The following is a 21,970-nucleotide window of genomic DNA, read 5'->3' as shown; positions in this document are numbered from 1 at the left end:
TTGTGTACAACAGTTCCCAATTCTTCAACAGAGTTTCCATTTAAAAGAATATCCATTTTGACAAGGTCTGCTGCCTGGTATCCTGCATCTTCATAATCAAAACTAAAGGGGGAAAAAATAAAAGTCAACTTCAACCTTGTAATTGATACTATATTCTCTACTCCAGGAATCCTTTAGGCTTTTAGCATTTGTTTTATATACACATTTTAATAAAACACTTGGATTTTCATTACAGGAGGGGTACTGCCATTTTTTAATGTATTTTAGTAAATCTGTTCTCTCTCCAAAACTGAATTATAAGTACACTGTGGGGAAAAAGCTTGCTCTAAAACACAGGCAGACAGCACCCTTTCTTCTAGCTACTCAGCAGGGGTTAGTCAGGACCCACCATCCCCACTGGATTCTCTAGGAGCCACTCAGGGATACCAGATTCCTTCCCACCAAGACAACATGAGGGCAGCAGTGTGAGGAGCTTCTTTAGACCAACCTTAAAACCTCAGCTCTTGAAGCTTCCCCTCCAAGTCACTGCAACAGTCTTTATACATTCTGATGTCATGAGAATCCTAAACCTCAAAACAAACTCTGAAATGGTTTTTATATGCACTCCATTTGACTAATCAGTTGCTCTCCTCCTACTCCTGTCTGGTTCCAATGCTCAATTTGCTGCCAGACCTCCCCTCTCTCTTTCCCTCTTTCTCCCCATCTCTCGCCTTCACGTCCACCCCCCCCACCACACCCCTTTTTAATCACCTCCCTCCATCCTCCTCTGGCTCTCCTTCCCCTTCATTTTTCTTTCTATCCACCCTCTCCCACTCCCTGTTTTCCTTCTCCCTACCAGTTCAGCCACACAACACACACAAAACCCCAACACCCAGTCATAATCCTATATTCATAAAACATATTTAAGAACAAAACCAAAAACCCCACAACAACATGCAGAACCACCAATCTTGAAATGCTGTCACTGTAAATCAAAGAGTTCTCTCTTGCTACCCATTGAATTATATGAACTTTGATTAAACTGCAATCTTTTTAGGCGGGGAACTATGATTCTTATGCCAGTAAAGTGTCTAACACAATTGTGGATATTAAAAAGTAAATCATGAGACCAGTATCAAAGCCACCTGTTCCTTCCAGAGTTTTGGGAAGGAGGGATAGCTCAGTGGTTTGAGCATTGGCCTGCTAAACCCAGGCTTGAGTTCAATCCTTGAGGGGGCCACTTAGGGATGTGGGGCAAAAATCAGTACTTGGTCCTGCTAGTGAAGGCATGGGGCTGGATTTGATGACCTTTCAGGGTCCCTTCCAGTTCTATGAGATAAGTATATCTCTATATATTATTATAATGCATCTTACTACCAAATCTCCTGAGATCATATTTCAATAAAAAGAGGCATGCAGTGTTTGTTGGCTTACATCCCATCTATCTAGCAACATATTCCTTTCAGCTACACTCCCAAAGGCTACTGATAAGTATCTGCATATTTTTATAGCTACCAGATGTAAAGATTATTTTACCTGAAGGAACAAAATTTCATCTCAATGTGCAGAAAATTATTTGCTTAATTCCCAGAACAAAGTTGAGAATATACGCTTTCATCTGGGTTTCAGACTTGTATTAACGAATTAACATTTTGAAAGGTTTCCTTCTCACACTGGAAAGAAGAACTAATGGATAAAAGTACATTGTCAAGGGTCCCTTTGACAAGTAGAGAATGCTAGTTCTCACATTACAGTACACTGGACACTTGCACAATGTACAGCTGGCAAGAGGATAGTTATATATCACAGTAAATTAACTAATTTCTAAGCTGACTGCCACTGATTTTCATAACATAACCTGATTTATTAGGCTGGAATTTTCAAATCCCTGCCTGCAGGTCTGAGTCTAACTTAATGAAGAACTGATAATAGGAAATTCCATTCCCAATAATGATCACAGTACCCAAAATGGGTGCAAGCTACTGCGCTTCCACCTTATACAAGGTTTCTCTCTACAATGTGTGTGTCATTTAGTCATTGCTATTTCAGAACTGTGAATGTCAAGAGTCTACAAGTCAGGTTTCTTCTGTTCTATTCCCATTTCTGACAATGATATTCAGTATGGCCTTGCCTTGCCTCTATGCCTCAGTTTGCTCATCTGCAAAATGGATTTAATATCTTCCTATTCCACAGGAATGTTCTAGAGCTTCTATGAAATGAGCTGTTTTAGTAGAATTTTATTAACATTAGATTTTAATAATTTTATTTCCAACATTGTTATACATTGCCCTCACTAAGTATGCACAATATTCATAGCACACACACCCATATATAATATTATAAACAGACAGACAAGTCAAGCTCTCTTACATTTCACAAAATCTTATTTTTGGTGAAACATTCAACATCTACTGGTAACCTTCTTCCCACCCTCCCCTCTCCCATCCCCCCTTTTTTTAAGCTTTCTGGTAGCAGTCTGAGCAAAGATGTATTTGTTTTAATCAAACATGAACAGAACAGTAAGTTTATCCAATCCTTCAGTGTTATATCCCTTGTCCTTGCCATATCCTCATCCCCACCATCTGTCATCCCTTTCTCTACATTGTAAACTCCTTGAGGAAATGCTATTACACATGGATATGCTTCCCTGAATACAGCGTTTAAAGATAATGAGAGTTGAGCACTTACACTGGTCTACAATTTTTGAGAAGTCGTCTGCTTCAGAGATAAAATGTACTATTTATTATGTATTTTGATGTGCTGAATTCAAATATGACAATTAAAACAACTGATTGGCTACTGTTTCTAAGATATTTAAGTTTTTACATTTTATATCTATGTATATTGTGTAGATAGAGTTTTAATCATAAATTGTAAACCTAGGTCTTTTCATGTGTTTATGGTTGCTTTACATGATAATATTTCACCTGTCCTGTTTATGTAACACTTTAAGAATCAGCAAAAGGGTTATATAATTAAAATTTATTATGAAACAAAAGGCAAAAAACTATTATGTACATAGTTTAGTCCTATTCAGTGTCTACTCGGCGCTTCTTGGCTTGTCTCTTGTATTCATTAAATGGAGCATCTCTTGTCACTGTCCAGCAATAGTCTGCAAGCATTGATGGGCTCCATTTGCCCTGATAACGTTTCTCCATTGTTGCAATGTCCTGGTGAAATCGCTCGCCGTGCTCGTCGCTCACTGCTCCGCAGTTTGGTGGGAAAAAATCTAGATGAGAGTGCAAAAAATGTATCTTTAGTGACATGTTGCAACCAAGGCTTTTGTATGCCTTGAGGAGGTTTTCCACCAACAACCTGTAGTTGTCTGCCTTGTTGTTTCCGAGAAAATTTATTGCCACTAACTGGAAGGCTTTCCATGCCGTCTTTTCCTTGCCACGCTGTGCATGGTCAAATGCATCATCTCGAAGAAGTTCACGAATCTGAGGACCAACAAAGACACCTTCCTTTATCTTAGCTTCACTTAACCTTGGAAATTTTCCATAGAGGTACTTGAAAGCTGCTCGTGTTTTGTCAATGGCCTTGACAAAGTTCTTCATCAGACCCAGCTTGATGTGTAATGGTGGTAACAAAATCTTCCTTGATTCAACAAGTGGTGGATGCTGAACACTTTTCCTCCCAGGCTCCAATGACTGTCGGAGTGGCCAATCTTTCTCGATGTAGTGGGAATCTCTTGCACGACTATCCCATTCGCAGAGAAAACAGCAGTACTTTGTGTATCCAGTCTGCAGACCAAGCAAGAGAGCAACAACCTTCAAATCGCCACAAAGCTGCCACTGATGTTGGTCATAGTTTATGCACCTCAAAAGTTGTTTCATGTTGTCATAGGTTTCCTTCAGATGGACTGCATGACCAACTGGAATTGATGGCAAAACATTGCCATTATGCAGTAAAACAGCTTTAAGACTCGTCTTCGATGAATCAATGAACAGTCTCCACTCATCTGGATCGTGAACGATGTTGAGGGCTGCCATCACACCATCGATGTTGTAAGCAGGCTACAAGATCACCTTCCATGAAGAAGAATGGAACAAGATCCTTTTGACGGTCACAGAACATGGAAACCCTAACATCACCTGCCAGGAAATTCCACTGCTGTAGTCTGGAGCCCAACAGCTCTGCCTTACTCTTGAGTAGTTCCAAATCCCTGACAAGGTCATTCAGTTCACCTTGTGTTATGAGGTGTGGTTCAGAGGAGGAGGATAGGAGAAAATGTGGGTCCTGTGACATTGATGGTTCAGGACCAGAAGTTTCATCCTCTTCCTCCTCTGACTCAAGTGAGAATGATTTTGGTGCATCAGGAACCGGCAGTCCTTCTCCGTGGGGTACTGGGCGTATAGCTGATGGAATGTTTGGATAATGCACAGTCCATTTTTTCTTCTTTGACACACCTTTCCCAACTGGAGGCACCATGCAGAAGTAATAATTGCTGGTATGATCTGTTGGCTCTCTCCAAATCATTGGCACTGCAAAAGGCATAGATTTCCTTTTCCTTTTCAACCACTGGCGAAGATTTATTGCACAAGTGTTGCAGCATATGTGTGGGGCCCACCTCTTGTCCTGATCTCCAATTTTGCAGCCAAAATAAAGGTGATAGGCTTTCTTAACCATAGTGGTTATACTGCACTTTTGTGATGCAAAAGTCACTTCACCACAAACATAGCAGAAGTTATCTGCACTGTTCACACAAGTATGAGGCATCTCTGCTCACTTTGGCTAAACAGAAATGTGTCCCTTTGCAAAAATCAAACACTGACAAATAACAGAGCACGACACTGTATGATTTCTAGAGCTGATATAGGGCAATTTGTTCAGCAGAGTGATGTAAGCTTCGTTATGATTGCACCGTCCATGACTTCTAGGAATAACATGATGCAATTCATATCATGTATGACGCAATACCAGCTTCAGATTGCATCCTTCATTGTTTTGCCTAAAAAGCAAGTACTGTCCACACCCAGTCATAGATTTATTCATAGATCCAGTCAAAGATGTATTTTAGTCATTTCTGGTTTAAATTGAGATCCCTTCCCTTTATAACTCACTTATTCTCCGCCATTCCCAAGTCAAGGGTCGTATATACTGACCCAATAGCATATCTTGAAAACTAGAGCCAATCAACAATTTTAAGCATCATTTTCGTTCTCAGTGACCCAGAATTAGTAAAGTTTGACTACATTTATTTCAGAAGCATTTTGGCTGTAGAGCAGTGTTACTTCCCATTTGTGCCTTTGAATATCTCACCCAAAATTCTTAAACTGTATTTTGAAAAAGAAAAAGTTACCTAGCATATCCAGAAGAGAGTGATTTCAGAGCATCATAAAAATCCACCACAATTTCATTCAGTGGGAAGATATATTTCAGCATAACCCTGTGCTCATCAATGTACATCATGTCCTTCTGAACAGCCCTGCGAGTCTAATAAATTTGACACTTTAAAAGAATGAACTCTCCTCAGTAGAAAAATCTCACAACACAAATACAGAACAAACAGGCAAATATGGAGCTATTATTACACAGAGAGGTTCTGGCAACAAGCCATCAGACAGTTCCAGTACTTTTTTTCAAAAAAATTAGTTTTGTTTAGATTCCCAGAATTCATGGAGAATTACAGCATCATAATTCAAGAAGTGGCCATTTTTGGACTAATGGTCTAGGGATCCTTCCCATGCATATATTTCCTAATGCCTCTTGCCTCATCACTGAAAATCTTAAGAGCTTCTGCTGCTGCTCCCTAATGTCCTAATCTTGCAAGCAGTTCTTCGTGGGTGGGCTTTACACCTACAGGCAGCCCCAATAAAGTCAAGGTTGTTAGACACAGGAGAGCTACCCATGCGGGGGGGAGGGGCGGGGAGAGGGAGGGGCGGCTTGTAGGATCAGGGCCCAACTCCTTTCAATAGTCTTTTATTTTTATGTATTTATTTTACTATACAATGTCTTCATCCCATATATACTTTGGGCACTAATGTAACAAACATAGTAGTATATTGTCCTGAATTATGTATACTGTAATTTTGTATACTACAGAGCATTTTGTGACAAAATTTGTATATACAAAACCATATAAAATACTGCATTTATTTATTTTTAATGTACCCATTTTTTTTTTTTTAAATCAAGTAAAATATTGCAAATGCACAGGGGGAGGTGTTTGGGTAAAGAATTAAGCTTTTAAAATGTGTACTGCAGATGTAATCAATTAAAACAATCTGTTTTCTACCAGAATGGGATTATTTGAATCAATGGCTAGACTTTACATCATCTTGCTTTGTTCCACATCTGTACATGGCAGAGTCAGGTAAAGCATACCATATCTACACTTGTCAGAGAGACAAGAAACTGCAAAACTCCCTAAGTTAAGCAAGAGAAACTACTGTTTTTCAGGTCCATGGATAGAAATTATGTTTCATTAAATTACTCCTACATATGCTGTACCTAATACCACCAGCATCTCCCATTGGTGATTCCCCTCCTTAGTAGTGAAACAAACTAGCAAAACCCCCTCTCTTTTATTGGGAGCTGGAGCAATTGTTCAAAAAGACTCTCCGGGGTTGAGCTTGAGCAGCTATCTTTCACTGGATGATCTTGTATGCAGTGTTGTAGCCGTGTTGGTCACAGGACATTAGAGAGGCAAAGTGGGTGAGGTAGTATCTTTTTTGGGCCAACTTCTGATGGTGAGAGAGACAAAGTTTCGAGCTACACAGAGCTCTTCTTCAGAAGTTGGTCCAATTAAAGATATTACCTCTCTAGATGACCTTATAATTCAGAAAAGTGATATCATTCATACCTTACCATTTTAAATCTTGATTTTATTGAGAGTATTATTACTAAACATTCCTATGGTGCCCATCACTGTGGTATCTAGACACCACATGTGATTTAACACTGCAATCACAAAACTAAAATTCTATACAAACCTGACACAGAGTTATGATTTTTCCAATATATTCATCGGGTGTTATGATAGTCCCCAAAACGGTTGGTTCCAAATATTCTGATACTGAAGATTTATCAGGAAACTCAGCAGGGTTGATAACAGTAATCTCTTTTCCGTGTTCCTACAAAAGGAAGGACGTCAACCGAATCAAGAACTTGCTTCCACAAGAGTCCCTTTACAAGTACTTCTAGTGAACTTTATTCTCTGACCACTGATTAGAGGAAAGACATTTCTGTAAATTTATTTATGAAAATAAGAACATTTACATTATCATTCCTTATTTCATAAGTTTTTGATGTTCATTAAGTACAAGGAAGCAGCAACATTAGAACGTTAAGCTATCTTTGAAGCATCAGGTATTAATGATTGTCTGGTACAGTAAGGCAGGTAATTATATCCAATATCAAGTAGATTAAAAAACACAAAATTTTACCTCTATCTTACTATTGTGCCAAAAGTAGTGGACCAAAATAGAGTGTTTACTTTTTAAAAAATAGGCATCATGACTATGATTCAAATTCTGCAAGCATTTCTCACACAAAACTCCCAGAATCAACAGAAAGTTAAATCAATGTTTATTTTGAATCAATAAAGCATTGCTGCAGAGCATCTATAACCTCTCTTCAGAATGTTGTGGTGGCTTACAATAGACTAATGTATCATTTTTGTTCATTCTGGTTAATTTAAAATGCACTGAAAGTAAAGGGGAAAGATAATCAGTGCTCAATTTTTCTATTTATTAAATTGAGTTAGTTTTAATTGTAAAAAATCTACAGGGATGTTACAATGGATGAAAAATTGTCACAAAAAACATATAGACTCATAGACTTTAAGATCAGAAGAGACTATCATTATCATCTACTCTGACCTATATATATATATGACTTTTTATACTGCACTTACGAATATCACTAGCTCCCATCCTATGTGTCCATGGCAGTATTTCTATAAGACTTTTCCCATTTAAAATACATGAAAAAGGGGGGAAAGCATCACAAAATTCCATTCCAAATAAAATAAATTTTATTGCAATTGTTTGGAGAAACACTTGTGGGTAATGTGATTATCCCAAATTCGTGGCAAATATGATTTTAAAGCACAACCAGACAGTCAGTCAAGACATAAAAGTACTTGAACGGCATATTTTTAAATGTCAGCCATCTAAATTAGTATGTTTAGATACTAAACTGAAAAACTGATTTATCATCAATTCAGAAGTATAGGAATAAAATACAATGTAATTAAAATCTCCTAAATACCATACAGTCTTGTTTACCATCAATGGTTATCATAATATGAATGTTAGATTAAAGGAGCAGCTGAAATGTAAGCACTGTACCTCTGCAAAAGATAGTTTTAAAAGCCTTTCTTGTTTTCACTATGAAAATTCATGCACCGTCCAGGCAGAATGTAGAAAGATTATTATGAATATCAATGAAGAAGAATTTCACACAAAAACTACATTAAAAGATCATTAAGGCTGAAAGATGATCAGTGAATAAAGCATTTGCTCAATATTTATTTTTTATCCTCATTGTTCAATATGAGGTCCCCTTGTCTTCACTGCATAACATCCAATCCCCACACTGAAGAAGGGCACTTTCATTATTCACTACATATTGACTAAATTCTGCAACAAGTAGAAGGCAAGAGTCTCAAACGCTGAGTTACAGATTAATGCTTTACACCATTTGACTGATGGGATTCCAGACTTTTAGATGGTATAAAGAATTGGTTCTGGTTTTAAACAATTTGAGATAGCAGCCACCAAAATCAGTTCAAAATTGAAGTTGCTGGGAAAAGGCAAGATAATACTCAGAACATGTTATTCTGAAGTTAGATATCTTGACCTAGTAAGCTAAGAAATTAATGGTACATTTTCAAGCTGTCCAGCACTGTATAGCATTCATTTTTATCGCCCTAATGGTTTGCAAGACAATGGACCTGACATCAGTCAATAGTCCCATCACTCCAGGAGTGTTATTTTATCATTGGTCTTACAAGTTGTGGACTTCAGGCCAACACAACTTTTAATCCGTGTGACCCACACTTTTCTGAAACAGTCACCCTTTAATAGAGGGGTTATGTGTTATCTAAAGGGATGCACAGAACCACATGGACTATGATAAGAAATTGCTTCATGGCAGGACTGTATTTCTTCCCTCATCTTTGAACTCCAGTGAATGCCAATTTTAGTCACCTTCAGGAAAGTGAGAAGAGATGGAATCCCATTGCACACTATGTTTGTGCTGAACTGTAACTGAAAGGCTACAGCTCAGAAGAAAATGCAATTTCTATATTTTGCATAATTGTATTGCTAGAACCATTATTTGTGGAACCCATGATGAGGTGTATTGGAAAGTAAATTGCTCCCATGGAACAGGTACACACTAATTTTAAATTAAAGTCAATGGGAAATTTATGAGTTCTTGAGCAGCACGCTGCAGAAATCCTTCACTTTACATAAGATAGCACTAAACTCATGAACAACTGAAAAATTTGCCATTTTATTCTTGACTGTATTCCAATTAAAGTAATTCCACTCAGTGTCTCCTGCCAAAACAAAAATTATACAGATGAATCACAAAAGTCTTTTCATAATTCAATTCAAATCTTGTTACAGCTTTTGGGGAGAGAAAAATGTGGGAAATATTGTCACTGAGAGGAAATGGTGTCCGTATAATATCAGTCACTCAGCACTAAGATCCGAAGTCACTTAGAGACAGGATCTCTCACAGACAGCACAATGTAAACTTAATTACCTAAAAATAAAATAATGTTATTTTGAGTGCTGGATTTCATAGCCTGAAGTTAGGAAGTGCCAGAATTAAAGTTGCCTGCCTGTGCAACATTAATTCTGTCCTCTTGTGCAGATGCATTATGATATGGGTCTTGAGTTACATGACCACAAATTATGTTTTCCAAACATAGGGTTAAATATGCAGTAGTCCCATTTTACAGACATCTTAGCTGAGTAGATAGATTTGGAAAAATTTTATAGACAGTGTGACTGAATGGCCAGCCTGATACTAGGGTCCTGCCATACCAGAGACCTAGATTCTAACTCCAGTTTATGTAAACTCTCAATGGATAGGAGGCCTTGTTCAATAATAAGGGTTTTGAAGGGCACAAGTCAGTAGAACAAGTGAGACTTGAGCTCACGTCTCTTTGGTGCAGAATCTATATTATCAGTGTCCCAGTAGTGTTCTGTGTGTGGCACATGAGCACATGTGCCATGCCCACAGAATATAATTTTTTTTTTTTTTGTCTGTGAAGGAGTTAAGGTTGTTACCCACAAAAAGCAAGAAAATGCTAAGTACAGCCCCAGACTAGGAGAAATAGCTCAAACACCTTTACTTTTGACCTAATATGAACAGCTTGTCCCTCCACTCACAGGCACACAACTTACCATTACCACAACTAGTGTAATACCACATGCCACACGTTGCAGCCTTAATTCTACCTCGTTTGCCCCCTTCTGCACACATCCCTTTTCCAGATATTTTCTCCAATACTAGCAATTGTGGATGTTTGGGTATGCTTTAGAGGGTAGTTTAGCAAGGAGCGGTGTATGCTGAAGGGTGGATAAAGGGAGTCTGGAAGGTTGGCATCTGTAGAGGAACAGTTACATTTGTGATGTGTGGTCTGTAACTGTAATTGTGATAATGTACCTGTGGGTGCAAGGATAGATGATATGTACTGTTAGGCAGCTTAACTTTTTGTTTCCTTGCTTCTATGGGTTTGTACACTAGGCATGTTAGGTGTGTAGCAACCCTAACTACTTCAAAACAAAGTTTGTATATTACCTGCCTTGTTTTGTTAAGCTCAGTTGGAAGTTGACACTGGATGAGGGGGCAGACATGGGGGGAGGGCAAAAGTGCAGGGGAGAGAATCCTTTATCTGTCAGCAGCTCCAAATGAACGCTTCTCTGTTGCAGTACAAAATCTAACAGAAGAGCATGTCTCCATGTGGAGAAGGTTTTTCCTCATCAATCAGGTTTGCATGCATCCATCCCCATGGATAATGCATGATTATGGAGTTATGACGAGGCACTAGGGCTGTCGATTAATTGCCGTTAACTCATGTGTTTTTCTACATTTTCAAATACACTGATTTCAATTACAACACAGAATACAAAGTGTACAGTGGTCACTTTACATTATTATTTTTTATTACAAATATTTGTACTGTAAGAATGATAAGCAAAAGAAATTTTTTCACTTGACCAGAGCTCAGAGAGCCAGGAAGCAATTCAATTCACCTCATGCAAGTACTGTAGTGCCAATCTCTTTATCATGAAACTGTAACTTATAAATGTAGATTTTTTTTGTTACATAACTGCATTCAAAAACAAAACAATGTAAAACTTTAGCTACAAGTCCACCCAGTCCTAGTTCTTGTTCAGCCAATCGCTAAGACAAACAAGTTTGTTTACATTTATGGGAGATACTGCTGCCCGCTTCTTATTTACAATGTCACCTGAAAGTGAGAACAGGCGTTCGCATGGCATGTTTGTAGCCAGCATTGCAAAGTATTTACGTGCCAGATGCACTAAAAATTCATATGCCCCTTCATGCTTCAACCACCGTTCCAGAGGACATGCGTCCATGCTGATGACGGGTCCTACTTGTAACAATCCAAAACAGGTGACATTGTAAACAAGAAGCATTATCTCCTTCAAATGTAAACAAACTTGTTTGTCTGTGCGATTGGCTGAACAAGAAGTAGGATTGAGTGGACTTCTAGGCTCTAAAATTTTAGATGTAAGTTCAACTGTCATGGTAAAGAGATTGCACTACAGTACTTGCATTAGATGAATTGAAAAATACTATTTCTTTTGTCTTTTTACAGTGCAAATATCTGTAATGAAAATATAAAGTGAGCACTGTACACTGTGTTGTAATTGAAATCAATATAGTTGAAAATGTAGAAAACATTCAAAAGTATTTAAATAAATGATATTCTATTGTTGTTTAACAGCACGATTAATTGCTATTAATCTTTTTATTGGCTTGACAGCCCTACCAGACACATATAGAGCATGCAGGGTTTTTCACAGCAGGACAAACGCAGGGCATAAATGGCAATTTTCAAGAGCTCATAACTCAGCAAATTTCGTATATGTGCACATGGAGCCAGCAAAAAGAGCCTCCTGGTTCCCAGGACTATCCCCTGCCCAATTTCAATGCAAGCTACAGAGACACTGGAACTCTTTTTTTTCGGGGGGGGGGGGGGGGAAACAGGGAGGGGGCGAAGAGGAGGAGAAAAAGAACCTACAGCCTGAAGATTTTTTCTAACGTATAGTGCTAAGGAACCTAAACAAGGGAGACGATGCTGCTGCTTCACCTATAAGAAGATACTGATCTATAATTTATTTTACTGGCTTAGAAAATGTTTTAGGCTGATGTTCATTTCAAGCTCCTGTAAATAAATTAAAATACCTTTATCAATTTTGCTGAGGAAAGAACAGCCTTATATGGAACAGTGGGTGCAGTCAAAATGACAGATGCATTGTATTCTTGCTCCAAGCGCTGATTAAAAACTTCCAGATGTAGAAGACCAAGAAACCCCAACCTGAAAAAAAAAAAAAACTTTGTTATTCAAAATGTGCACCGTATTCCTACGGTATTATTTTACATCATTAATACAGTACTAGGAGACTAAATGATTTAGCAATGTCAAGCACAGTAAAGGCAATCCTTAATCCTGACTAATGACATCTGTGCCATTTGAATCCGGGATAGAGCTGAGCAAATAATTTTTTGGGGGTTTTGTTTTTTTTTGGTGTGGTTTGGCCAGCAAATGGGGGTGAGTGGGGGGAGGGGGTGTTTCAATCCCCACTCTGGAGCAGGGCATCTCCACCCACCCTCATGAGTATGCTAACCACCAGGCTATAGGCAATTCTAGAATGGGTTGCCCTCAATTTCTCCGGTTCCATTTTGTATAAATACTCATTGCGCCAGAGAGTGAAAATGGCTCTATAGCCTGGCAATTACGGCACTCACCTGGGTGGTAGCTAAGGTAGGTCAGAGATGTGGATTCAAATCTCCTCTATGCCCAATTATGTTATAACCCTTAGCCCAGTGGTTAGTGAGACAGACATGCAAAGAGACACACCCCAAAAACTGAACTTTTTTGTAAATCCACTATTCATCTGAGAAATTTCTCCCAACTCTACTCCAGGGCTTCTCTTGAAGGAAGACTGCCAATCAAGACAAATTGTGTGCTGTATACGAATATGGACTAGAATTAAGATCAAGTACTCACTTTAGGCCTAATATTAATTAGAGTTAAAATCCCCAGAAGTAAAAGATCTATACCATCAACAAGTTCCCATGTATATTATAAGACACTTCCTAAAATTAAAGTGTAGTAATTGTTTCTCACCTCCATCCAGCTCCTAAGGCAAGGCTGCTATCCCGATGAATAGTTACACTGGAATCATTTAGTGTCAGTTTTTCTATAGCACTTTTCAGGTTGTTATATTCCGACTGGTCTACTGGGTACATTCCTGTAGAAACACATTACGCTGTTCACATTCAATCAAATTTGACATGATAAAGAACCTGATCTAGCTGAACCAATTAACCCGTTTGAGCCATTTAGCTACATCTTGACAGTTTATCTTTCATTTAAATCCCTAAATATAAGTAATGTAATGAATAGGGAATACCTTTCTTCCATTCCAATTCACCTGTCCTACAGAAATATGCATCTCATATGAAAGAGTTCAAAAGAATTGAATGCCCAGAGATGTTCATATTCTTAGAAATTCACCAGGACGAGGTGAATACATTTCAACTGCAACTTTAAAATTTTAGAATTACTTCAGATAGAACAGTGGTTCTCAAACTTTTGTACTGGTGACCCCTTTCACATAGCAAGCCTCTGAGTGCAACCCCCCTTATAAATTAAAACACATTTTAATATATTTAACACCATTATAAATGTTGGAGGCAAAGCGGTGTTTGGGGTGGAGGCTGACAGCTCGCAACCCCCCATGTAATAATCTTGCAACTCCCTGAGGGGTCCCGACCCCAGTTTGAGAACCTGAGATAGAAATATCATGAAAAATTGTTACAGTTCAAACCCGACAAATAAGATTAACTATATGGGAAACTGAAAGGCCCTGAAAGATAATAGGCCAAAAATGTGTGGGTGTAACACATTTGCAGCATTACTGGAGGGCATCTATCAATTGTAAGGGATTAATACTCAAATGCTTCCCAAGCAATAAAACAACATCTGTAATTTTACATAACTCCTGCTGTAACCTGCCCTACACATATAATTTACACCACACAAACAGAATTAATGCCTTTTGATGAAACGCTCCTTCCAAATACATGTGCAGCAAAAGGCAAGGAAGTAATGTGCCACATCAAATCATTAAAAGTGAAAACATTTAAATAGTGAAACTGTCAGAGTGACGAACAGTGCTAGTTACAGGATCTGTTGTGCCTCTATGGCACAGCCATGTCTTGGGACCAGTGTAGATTGCTCTGCACCAAGAAGCTCCCCTTCTGGACACAGGGTACCTCCTGGAGTTCCCTCAATGTAGGGGGTATCTTAGCATTGCTATCCTCAATGGTATTGGTGCTGGTACAAGTCTGAAGGAAGTGCAGAGGAGTGAAAACAACATGGCCCACCCTCTCTGGTGCACATTGAACATGGCAGAAGTACCACTGTACTACTTCTCCATTTACCTGCACATGCCCATGTAAGGGCTTGGCACAATCTGGGCCATAAGTGTTTACTGTATTTTCCAATAAGAGCTTTATAGGAAGTATTCATAATTAGATTTCATAAAGCACAATCACGTCTTCTAAAGAATGTTTATGTTAAATGTGCTTGCTAATATTCCTTAATGAGGGGGTGGAGCTGACTTAGTCTGGCCAGATTTAAAAGCCAGTTACTAACAAACACTGGAGCAGTGAACAGTATCTAGGAAGAGAAAACAATGATTGTTACTGAGGCTCCTACTGAGGAAAGAAGATGGTTAGATGCAGAAGCTGGGGGACGTACATCATCCTTGAGGGAGTATCTGGTGGAAGCTACTTATGCGTGAAACGTCACTTGGCAGAGCGGATCCAAGGATTAGAGATGAAGCTGGAGATGATGATGGAATTTAAAAGGGGATTTGAAGGTATAATGCACAAGAGGACAGAGAAGGTGGTACAGCAACTAAAGATCTGCGGACACCTGCCAAACAAAAGGAGCTAAAGGGAGGACTGCCAGATCCATGGGAAAAATGTAACCATAAAGACAAAGCAGAGGAAGAGACCACCTAGCGGTGGTGAAATTGAGTCGAGTAACAGTTTTTAATTCTCATTCTTCAGTGCAGCAAAACAGGCAGAAGATGTGATGGCAAGAAAGAAAAGAAAGGAAGCCAGTTCCTGCAGAAAAGAGGAAGAGATGATGGACCCGAGCCTAAGGAAAATGGAGGATAACATGCAGAATTTATTTGGGTCACAATCACTTTGAGGAAGGATTGTAAAAGAGGTGTGTTGGGATAGTGTTAGGGGTCTGTTATAGTTTCTTCTCCCCCAAGGGTCAGACTCGGATATGGATAGCAAGCTCTTTAGTATCAGCGATAAATAGTTTTGGAAATTATATCATAATGGGAGACTAACTTCCCTGATATAGATTGGAGAATAAATATTACTAACACTCTTAGGGACCAGTTATTCCTGGATGTGATAGATTACAGTTTTCTTCTTCAAATTGTCACTGGACCAACAAGAGGTGATGCAATTTTAGACTTAGTTTTAGTAAGTAGAAGAGCTGGTTGTAGGAAATAGCTTTGGATCAAGTGATCACAAATTAATATATTAAATAGAAGGATAATCAAAACCAGGTTGTCAACTATGTTTTTTTATTTTAAAAGGGCAGATTTTAACTAATAACCTTAATTTCCCAAAGAAGTCAACTGGACTGAAGAGCTCAATGACTTAAATGTGGAGGCTTGGAATTTCTTCAAATGAACTATACAAAAACTATCTAAGAAATCTGCATCCCAAGGAAAAACTTGTAGGGAAAGGCTCCAGGTCCAGCTGGAGGAATAACCACCTCAAAAAGGTTATTAAGATTAAGGGGAGGCCTATAGGGATGGGAAAGGGAATTACCAGCAAAGAAAGATACATCATGGAGGTTAGAAAATGCAGGAATAAAGTGAGAATTTCTAAAAATCAAGCTGAATTAGCTCTTGCCAAAGAAATTAAAATAAGAGGGTTTTTAGTTATATAAATAAAAAAAAGAAAAAGGAAGGATGATGTTGGCAGCTATGCAGTGTAGATAGGAAGAAGACTAAAGATAATCTAGGTATGGCCCCAAAACTAAATGAATACTTTGCCTCAGTTTTCAATTATTATGATCATATGGAACACGTGCATGAAGGCACCATAACTGATGAAAATGAATGTCCAGAAATGGAAATTACCACAATTGAGGTGGAAGAAAAACTTAAAGAGCTTGATGCGTTCAAGTTGGGTGAAACGGGAGTGGGGAAAAACAGATAAATTCCCTCCCAGAATACTGAAAGAACAGGCACGTGAGATTGCGAGTCCAGTAGCAAGGATTTAAGGAAATAAATCTATCTACTCAGGGGTAGAACCATATGACTTTAGAACAGCTAATGTTGTACTTATTTTTAAGAAAGGGGGAAAAAAAGTGATCCAGCAATTACAAACCTGCTAGACTGACCTCAGTGGTATGCAAGGGTTAAGAATAAATCTTGAAGGAAAGAATAATTAAATTCATACAGGTAAATGGTAAAGGGTTTACCAATGGTAGATCATGCTGGACTAACCTAATTTCATCTTTTGAGAAAATAACGTTTACTGCACTTTGCTTATCTAAAAGATGGAATAAAATTGAACTTCAGTAAAGCATTTGACCACACATAAAATTATTAGTTAAATTAGGGAAGATGGGGATCAGTACAAGCATTGTAAGGCGAATAAGAAATTGGCCGAAGGGGAAACAGCACTGGGTTGTGCTGAAAGGTGAATTATTGGACTGGAGAGAGGATACTAGTGGAGTTCCTCAGGGATCAGTCTAGGGACCAATCTTACTCAATATTTTTATTAATAACCTTGGCACAAAAATTAGGTATCTGCTAATAAAATTTGCTGTTGATACAAGTTTGGAGGCATCGTCATAAAGAGGAGGATCAGATTATTACACAAGATTATCTGAATGATCTTGAAGATTGGAGTGACAGAAATGGGATGGAATTCACTAGTATAAAATGCAAGGTCAGAATTTACGCTACAACCTGGTGGCTAATCAGTTGGAAATGACAGAGGAGAGAGACCTGGGTGTGTAGGTCGATCAGAGGATGAGCAACAAACATGATGCATCTGTGAAAAAGGTAAATGCAATCCTAGGACATATTAGGTGAGACGTTTCCAGTGGAGATAGAAAAGTATTAATGCCATTGTACAAGGCATTGGTCAGACCTCATCTGGAATACTGTGTACAATTCTGGTCAACCATGCTCAAGAAAGATTAATTCAAACTGAAACAGGTGTAGACAAGAGCTACTAGGATGAACAGAGAAATGGAAGGCCTATTTTATGAGATGGGACTAAATGAGCTTGGCTTGTTCAGTATCACAAAAAGAAGGCTGAGAGTCTATATGATTGTTCTCCATAAATACATTAAGGGGGTAAGTACCATGGACAATGAAGAGCTATTTAAGCTAAAGGACAATGTTGGCACAAGAACAAATGATATAAAATGGCCATGAACAAATTCAGACTGGAAATTAGAAGGTTTCTAACCACCAGAAGGGTGAGATTCTGGAACAGCCTCCCAGTAGTAGCTGTGGGGGCAAACACTTTAGTTTTGAGAAAGCAGGACACATTTAGGAGTGCAATTGTATGACAGGTTTGCCTGTGATGGTGGGGGACAGAGAACAGCAGCCCTGCGGCTCACTTCCAGTTTATGTTACGAAAGCTTCAGGGTTCAGCCGGCCACTTGAAGGGGTCAGGAAGTGAAACCTTTCCCCCCAACCCCTATGTGCCCATATATTCTGGGAGGCTTTTTAATCTTCTTCCTCAGAAGCATCAGGGATGGCCACAGCTGGAGACAGGATACTTGGCAGGGTGGGCCAGGGCTCTGAGGTGGCACCAAGCATTCTCTCTCGCTCTCTCTCTCTCGGGGGTGCTTGGCTACCTGGTTCTTGCTCATATACTCAGTCTAACTGATCACCATAAGTGGGGTCGGGAAGGAATCCCCCTCCCCAGGTCAGACTGGCAGTGATTTTGGGGTTTTTTTGCCTTCCTCGGAAGCATGGGAGTGTGGATCCCTTACCAGGATTATTTGGGTATATCTCATTCAATCGTTTCCCTGCCACTGCAGGGGCCTCATGCACTGGTGCACCTTGGTCTGTCCTATTCGCTTGCCTCTGGCACTTAATAGTCTAGTTTCCTGTGGGTCTCATTTATTTCCACTGTTAGATTTAGTGTGTGGGTCCTGGGTGGTGGTGGTGGCCTATGATATGCAGGAGATCAGACTATCATGCAGGAGATCATCAATTTTCAAACTGTGGGTCGGGACCCCAAATGGGGTCGCCAGGGCTGGCTTAGACTTGCTGGGGCCAGGGCTGAAGCCTGAGCCCCACTGCCCAGGGCCGAAGCCAAAGCCTGAGGGCTTCAGCCCTGTGTGGTGTGGCTCAGGTTGCAGGCCCCCTGCCTGGGGCTGAAGCCCTTGATTCAGCTTTGGCCCCCCTGCCCAAAGCGATGAGGCTCGGGCTTTGGCCCCCCCACCCGGGGCAGTAGGGCTCGGGCAGGCTCAGGCTTCAGTTCCCCCCTCCTGGGGGCGCGAAGTAATTTTTGTTGTCAGAAGGGGGTCACGGTGCAATGAAGTTTGAGAACCCCTGGACTAGATGATCTAGTGATCCCTTTTGGCATTAAACTAGGACTCTATACATTATTCCATTAAAAAATGTTAGAAGGACATTATTAAGGTTTCAAAGTTAAACCCTCAAAAGTTTAAGCCAGAATTAACTGTTTTAATGTTTGTGCTTAACATGACCCACATATCAAGAGCACACAGAACCAGACTGTAGTGGAGTTCAGCATAACTCATGATTTGAAGGAGCAGAATGCTCAACAAAACAGCAGCGGTTCCATGGTGCCAGGCAAATTGTTGTTGAAAAGCAACTAAATATGTATCAATGAGTTCCTGCTCCATTCCTTTGCGTTTCAGATGGGTAAGTCACTCCTTCCCCTCAAACATAGTTAAAGATGCAAATGGTCAAACAGCAGCCTAGCAAAAGCCTAAGGGCCTGTGAGGAGAATAGAAGACACTCAGATTTTTTCCAACTTCAAAGGAAAGCAACTGTCACAAAGGTAAGATTGATCTGAAGATTTTAAAGAAAGGAAGACTTGTATGTGAACTCCCTTATCCCTGAAATTCTGGGTTTTATTTTTTGTTTGGTTTTGGTTTTATTACTTTTACATTAGATCCACAGTTATTTCATAAAGATATATTTTAGCTTCATATCTTGGCAAACAAGAACTGGACTGCAGAAACACACTGCAAATTAGCCCAAGATAATTAGCTTCTTTTATAGCCTCCAGTATGCTCATGCATCTGAGGAAGTAAGTGAACTTTTTCCATTCTCTCAACACAGGTTCAGAAGATAATTAATGCGGCTCTTTTCTTCTGCTGCTTTTCCTTACAATTATTTCCCCATCTTCTGTAGACAGAAATATTTCCTCCTGTGAACCTACTAGAGCAAGCAGTGACAGAAAGTCAATGTCACTACTGACATGCTTGAAGTTAAGCACACACTTAAAGGATCATTTTAACAATCAGTTTTGGTCACTCATCACTTTTTTTTTTTTTTTTTTTTAAAGGTGTGGAACAAGGGCTGCTAATGATAAAATGAGGCTTTTCCCATAGAAAATGGTTCACAATAGACAGCAGAAATTGCTTATCAGGAGGAACAAGTCCAAATTAGTGACACGATTCTTGAAGATGTACACGTTTATTTTCAGCCATGACAGGCCTATGTGAGCTAAGATGATCCTTCCATAGTGAAAATAAGTGTTAGCCTCTTATTTAAAAGCAATCTGCAAGCTCTCTTAGTCTTGTCTAGGTCAAACACAGGAAAGTTTTACAAGGTTATATAGGCATCACATACCACTCTAGAGTAACTCTGCTAGTGTGCTTTCTTCAAATCCCCTTAATGTGGATGCATGTTCTTAAATTTCAGTTGCTTGAGTAGCTCTCCTACTCTTGTATGGAACATAAAACTGCTTCCAGTTTTTGAATCAATATACTCCTCACCTGCAAAGACCATTGGTTTCGCTGATTTAAAGCCAGGCAAAGGCTCCACTGGCTGCTTATGTAAATACAGCGTGTCTCCTATTTGGGCTTCCGTAACCTCTTTCATCCCAGCAATCAGATAGCCCACCTGTCCAGCATATCTAAATAAAATTGGCATTATATGGAAATATTTATCTTGTTTAACAATATTTCAAGTTTCTCCCTCCGCAGTTAGCCCCCTCAGGAATATAAGCACATGTTCTCCCCCAAAGTGCACATACTCAACCCAAATTGTTCCTCCCTTGTTTACATACCCCTAGAGACTCTCTTTACAGATGGATCTAGGACCTAGTTACTATTCGAGGTTAAATGTCTATTTGAGGCTGAGTTTTTGGATTTCCAGCCCTACGCTGTTTCAAGGCAGGGGCTGGGAGGTACTTTTCTGACATGTAGGACACAGAAACCAAAGTAGTATCCACACACTACAAAGTCAGTTTCAGATACAAGGAAAGGATTGCTTGGGCAAGAAGCAATGTCACCCCTCTATTTGCCCTCAAACCCCAGTAACTGCCTGGGTTGTGGAAGCAGGTGGATCACCATCGTATGCTGCTGGTGGTGGTATGGGAATCCAAGGTAGATGGTTAAATGTAGAGTTGTGCAGTCAGCAAAGCAGGTAGTTCAGACTTCCCCAGCTTCACTGAAAACCTCTGAGAAGGGCCTTTAATCAGCATTCAGCTGCAAATTTTGTCAGAACTTACCTTCACTCTTTGGCTACCTGCTTTCCCTCACACTGCAGGGGAGATGAACTACTTTTCAACAGCAGTTGCACCTGTATACTTACACTAAAGGCCTTCCCTGTTTAGTTAGATAAACGGCTTCCTGCCTCACTTGCTTTGACCATCATCAATCACAGACCACTCTCCATGCTGTTCTGCATTGCAGTTATGCACAGAACTTCAATGGGTGTCCCAGCAGCAACTATAAGATGATCCCCCCACCTTCCATTCTTACCCAAGATAGCCTCTATGGATGAATTGGAGGCTCAGTCTACATGTTCAGCATGCTATTCAAGCACTGCTCTGATGGCTTTTGTGTCCGAGATATCAGATCAGTGCCCCCCAGGAAATTTAGGTGGGAAAGGACCGGAAAATAGAAAAACCCAGTACACAATTTACTTTTGCTCCATAACAAGTGTGAGCACCAGAGTTATGAGTGCTTTCACAATAATTAAAATACCATCAGTACTTAGGCTGCCCATTTAGCTGTAGACACCCTTTAAAAAGAAATCATGTTTCCCTACTTTAAATAAATAAAACCTCTACCTATTTTTACACCTAAAATGCCCATTCCCCTTAGACTCTCTCTACTAGGGGAAGAGAGAGTAACACCAAGTAGATGGCCATGATTGTTAAAGAAGCTAGCAGGATGCTCCCAGACCAAATGGCCTTTATTCTCTTATTATTATTTTATTTCAAGGGGTTGTGATTCACCACCACAGGAGTAGTTATGCATTCTGAAAACCTTTTAAAACCATATTTATGATTTTAAAATATAAAATCAGACTTCAGGATTTTTAGAGGGTGGCTCATTTCATTTTGTTCTTCCAGTTTCATTACATTAATGTGATATCACATTGTCAATCGTGTTGGTTTGATGGCAATGCATTGTGTTGTCAAATGGGAGGCATAGTGCGTCATTGAAAGTAAAACTTTTATCATCTATTACACACTAAACATATGTGTGAATTGACTGATCATT

At 39.5% G+C, this 21,970-nt stretch overlaps 1 protein-coding gene across 2 annotated transcripts in view; it reads right to left on the bottom strand.

The window, feature by feature from the left end:
• The window catches only part of GUF1 (GTP binding elongation factor GUF1), a 48,724-nt gene that overhangs the window by 7,555 nt on the left and 19,199 nt on the right, over nt 1–21,970 (bottom strand). For both annotated transcript variants that reach the window (XM_054029376.1, XM_054029377.1), the window contains 6 exons: nt 20,234–20,373; nt 13,322–13,445; nt 12,376–12,508; nt 6,915–7,055; nt 5,282–5,415; nt 1–102 (listed from right to left, as the gene is read on the bottom strand). In XM_054029376.1, coding sequence (XP_053885351.1) covers nt 1–102; nt 5,282–5,415; nt 6,915–7,055; nt 12,376–12,508; nt 13,322–13,445; nt 20,234–20,373 — 774 coding nt within the window. The remainder of the gene's footprint in view (nt 103–5,281; nt 5,416–6,914; nt 7,056–12,375; nt 12,509–13,321; nt 13,446–20,233; nt 20,374–21,970) is intronic.

Source organism: Malaclemys terrapin, chromosome 5, assembly GCF_027887155.1.
Source record: "Malaclemys terrapin pileata isolate rMalTer1 chromosome 5, rMalTer1.hap1, whole genome shotgun sequence".
In the NCBI taxonomy this organism is placed as follows: Eukaryota; Metazoa; Chordata; order Testudines; family Emydidae; genus Malaclemys; species Malaclemys terrapin.
This window is presented reverse-complemented; position numbering and strand designations above follow the sequence as displayed.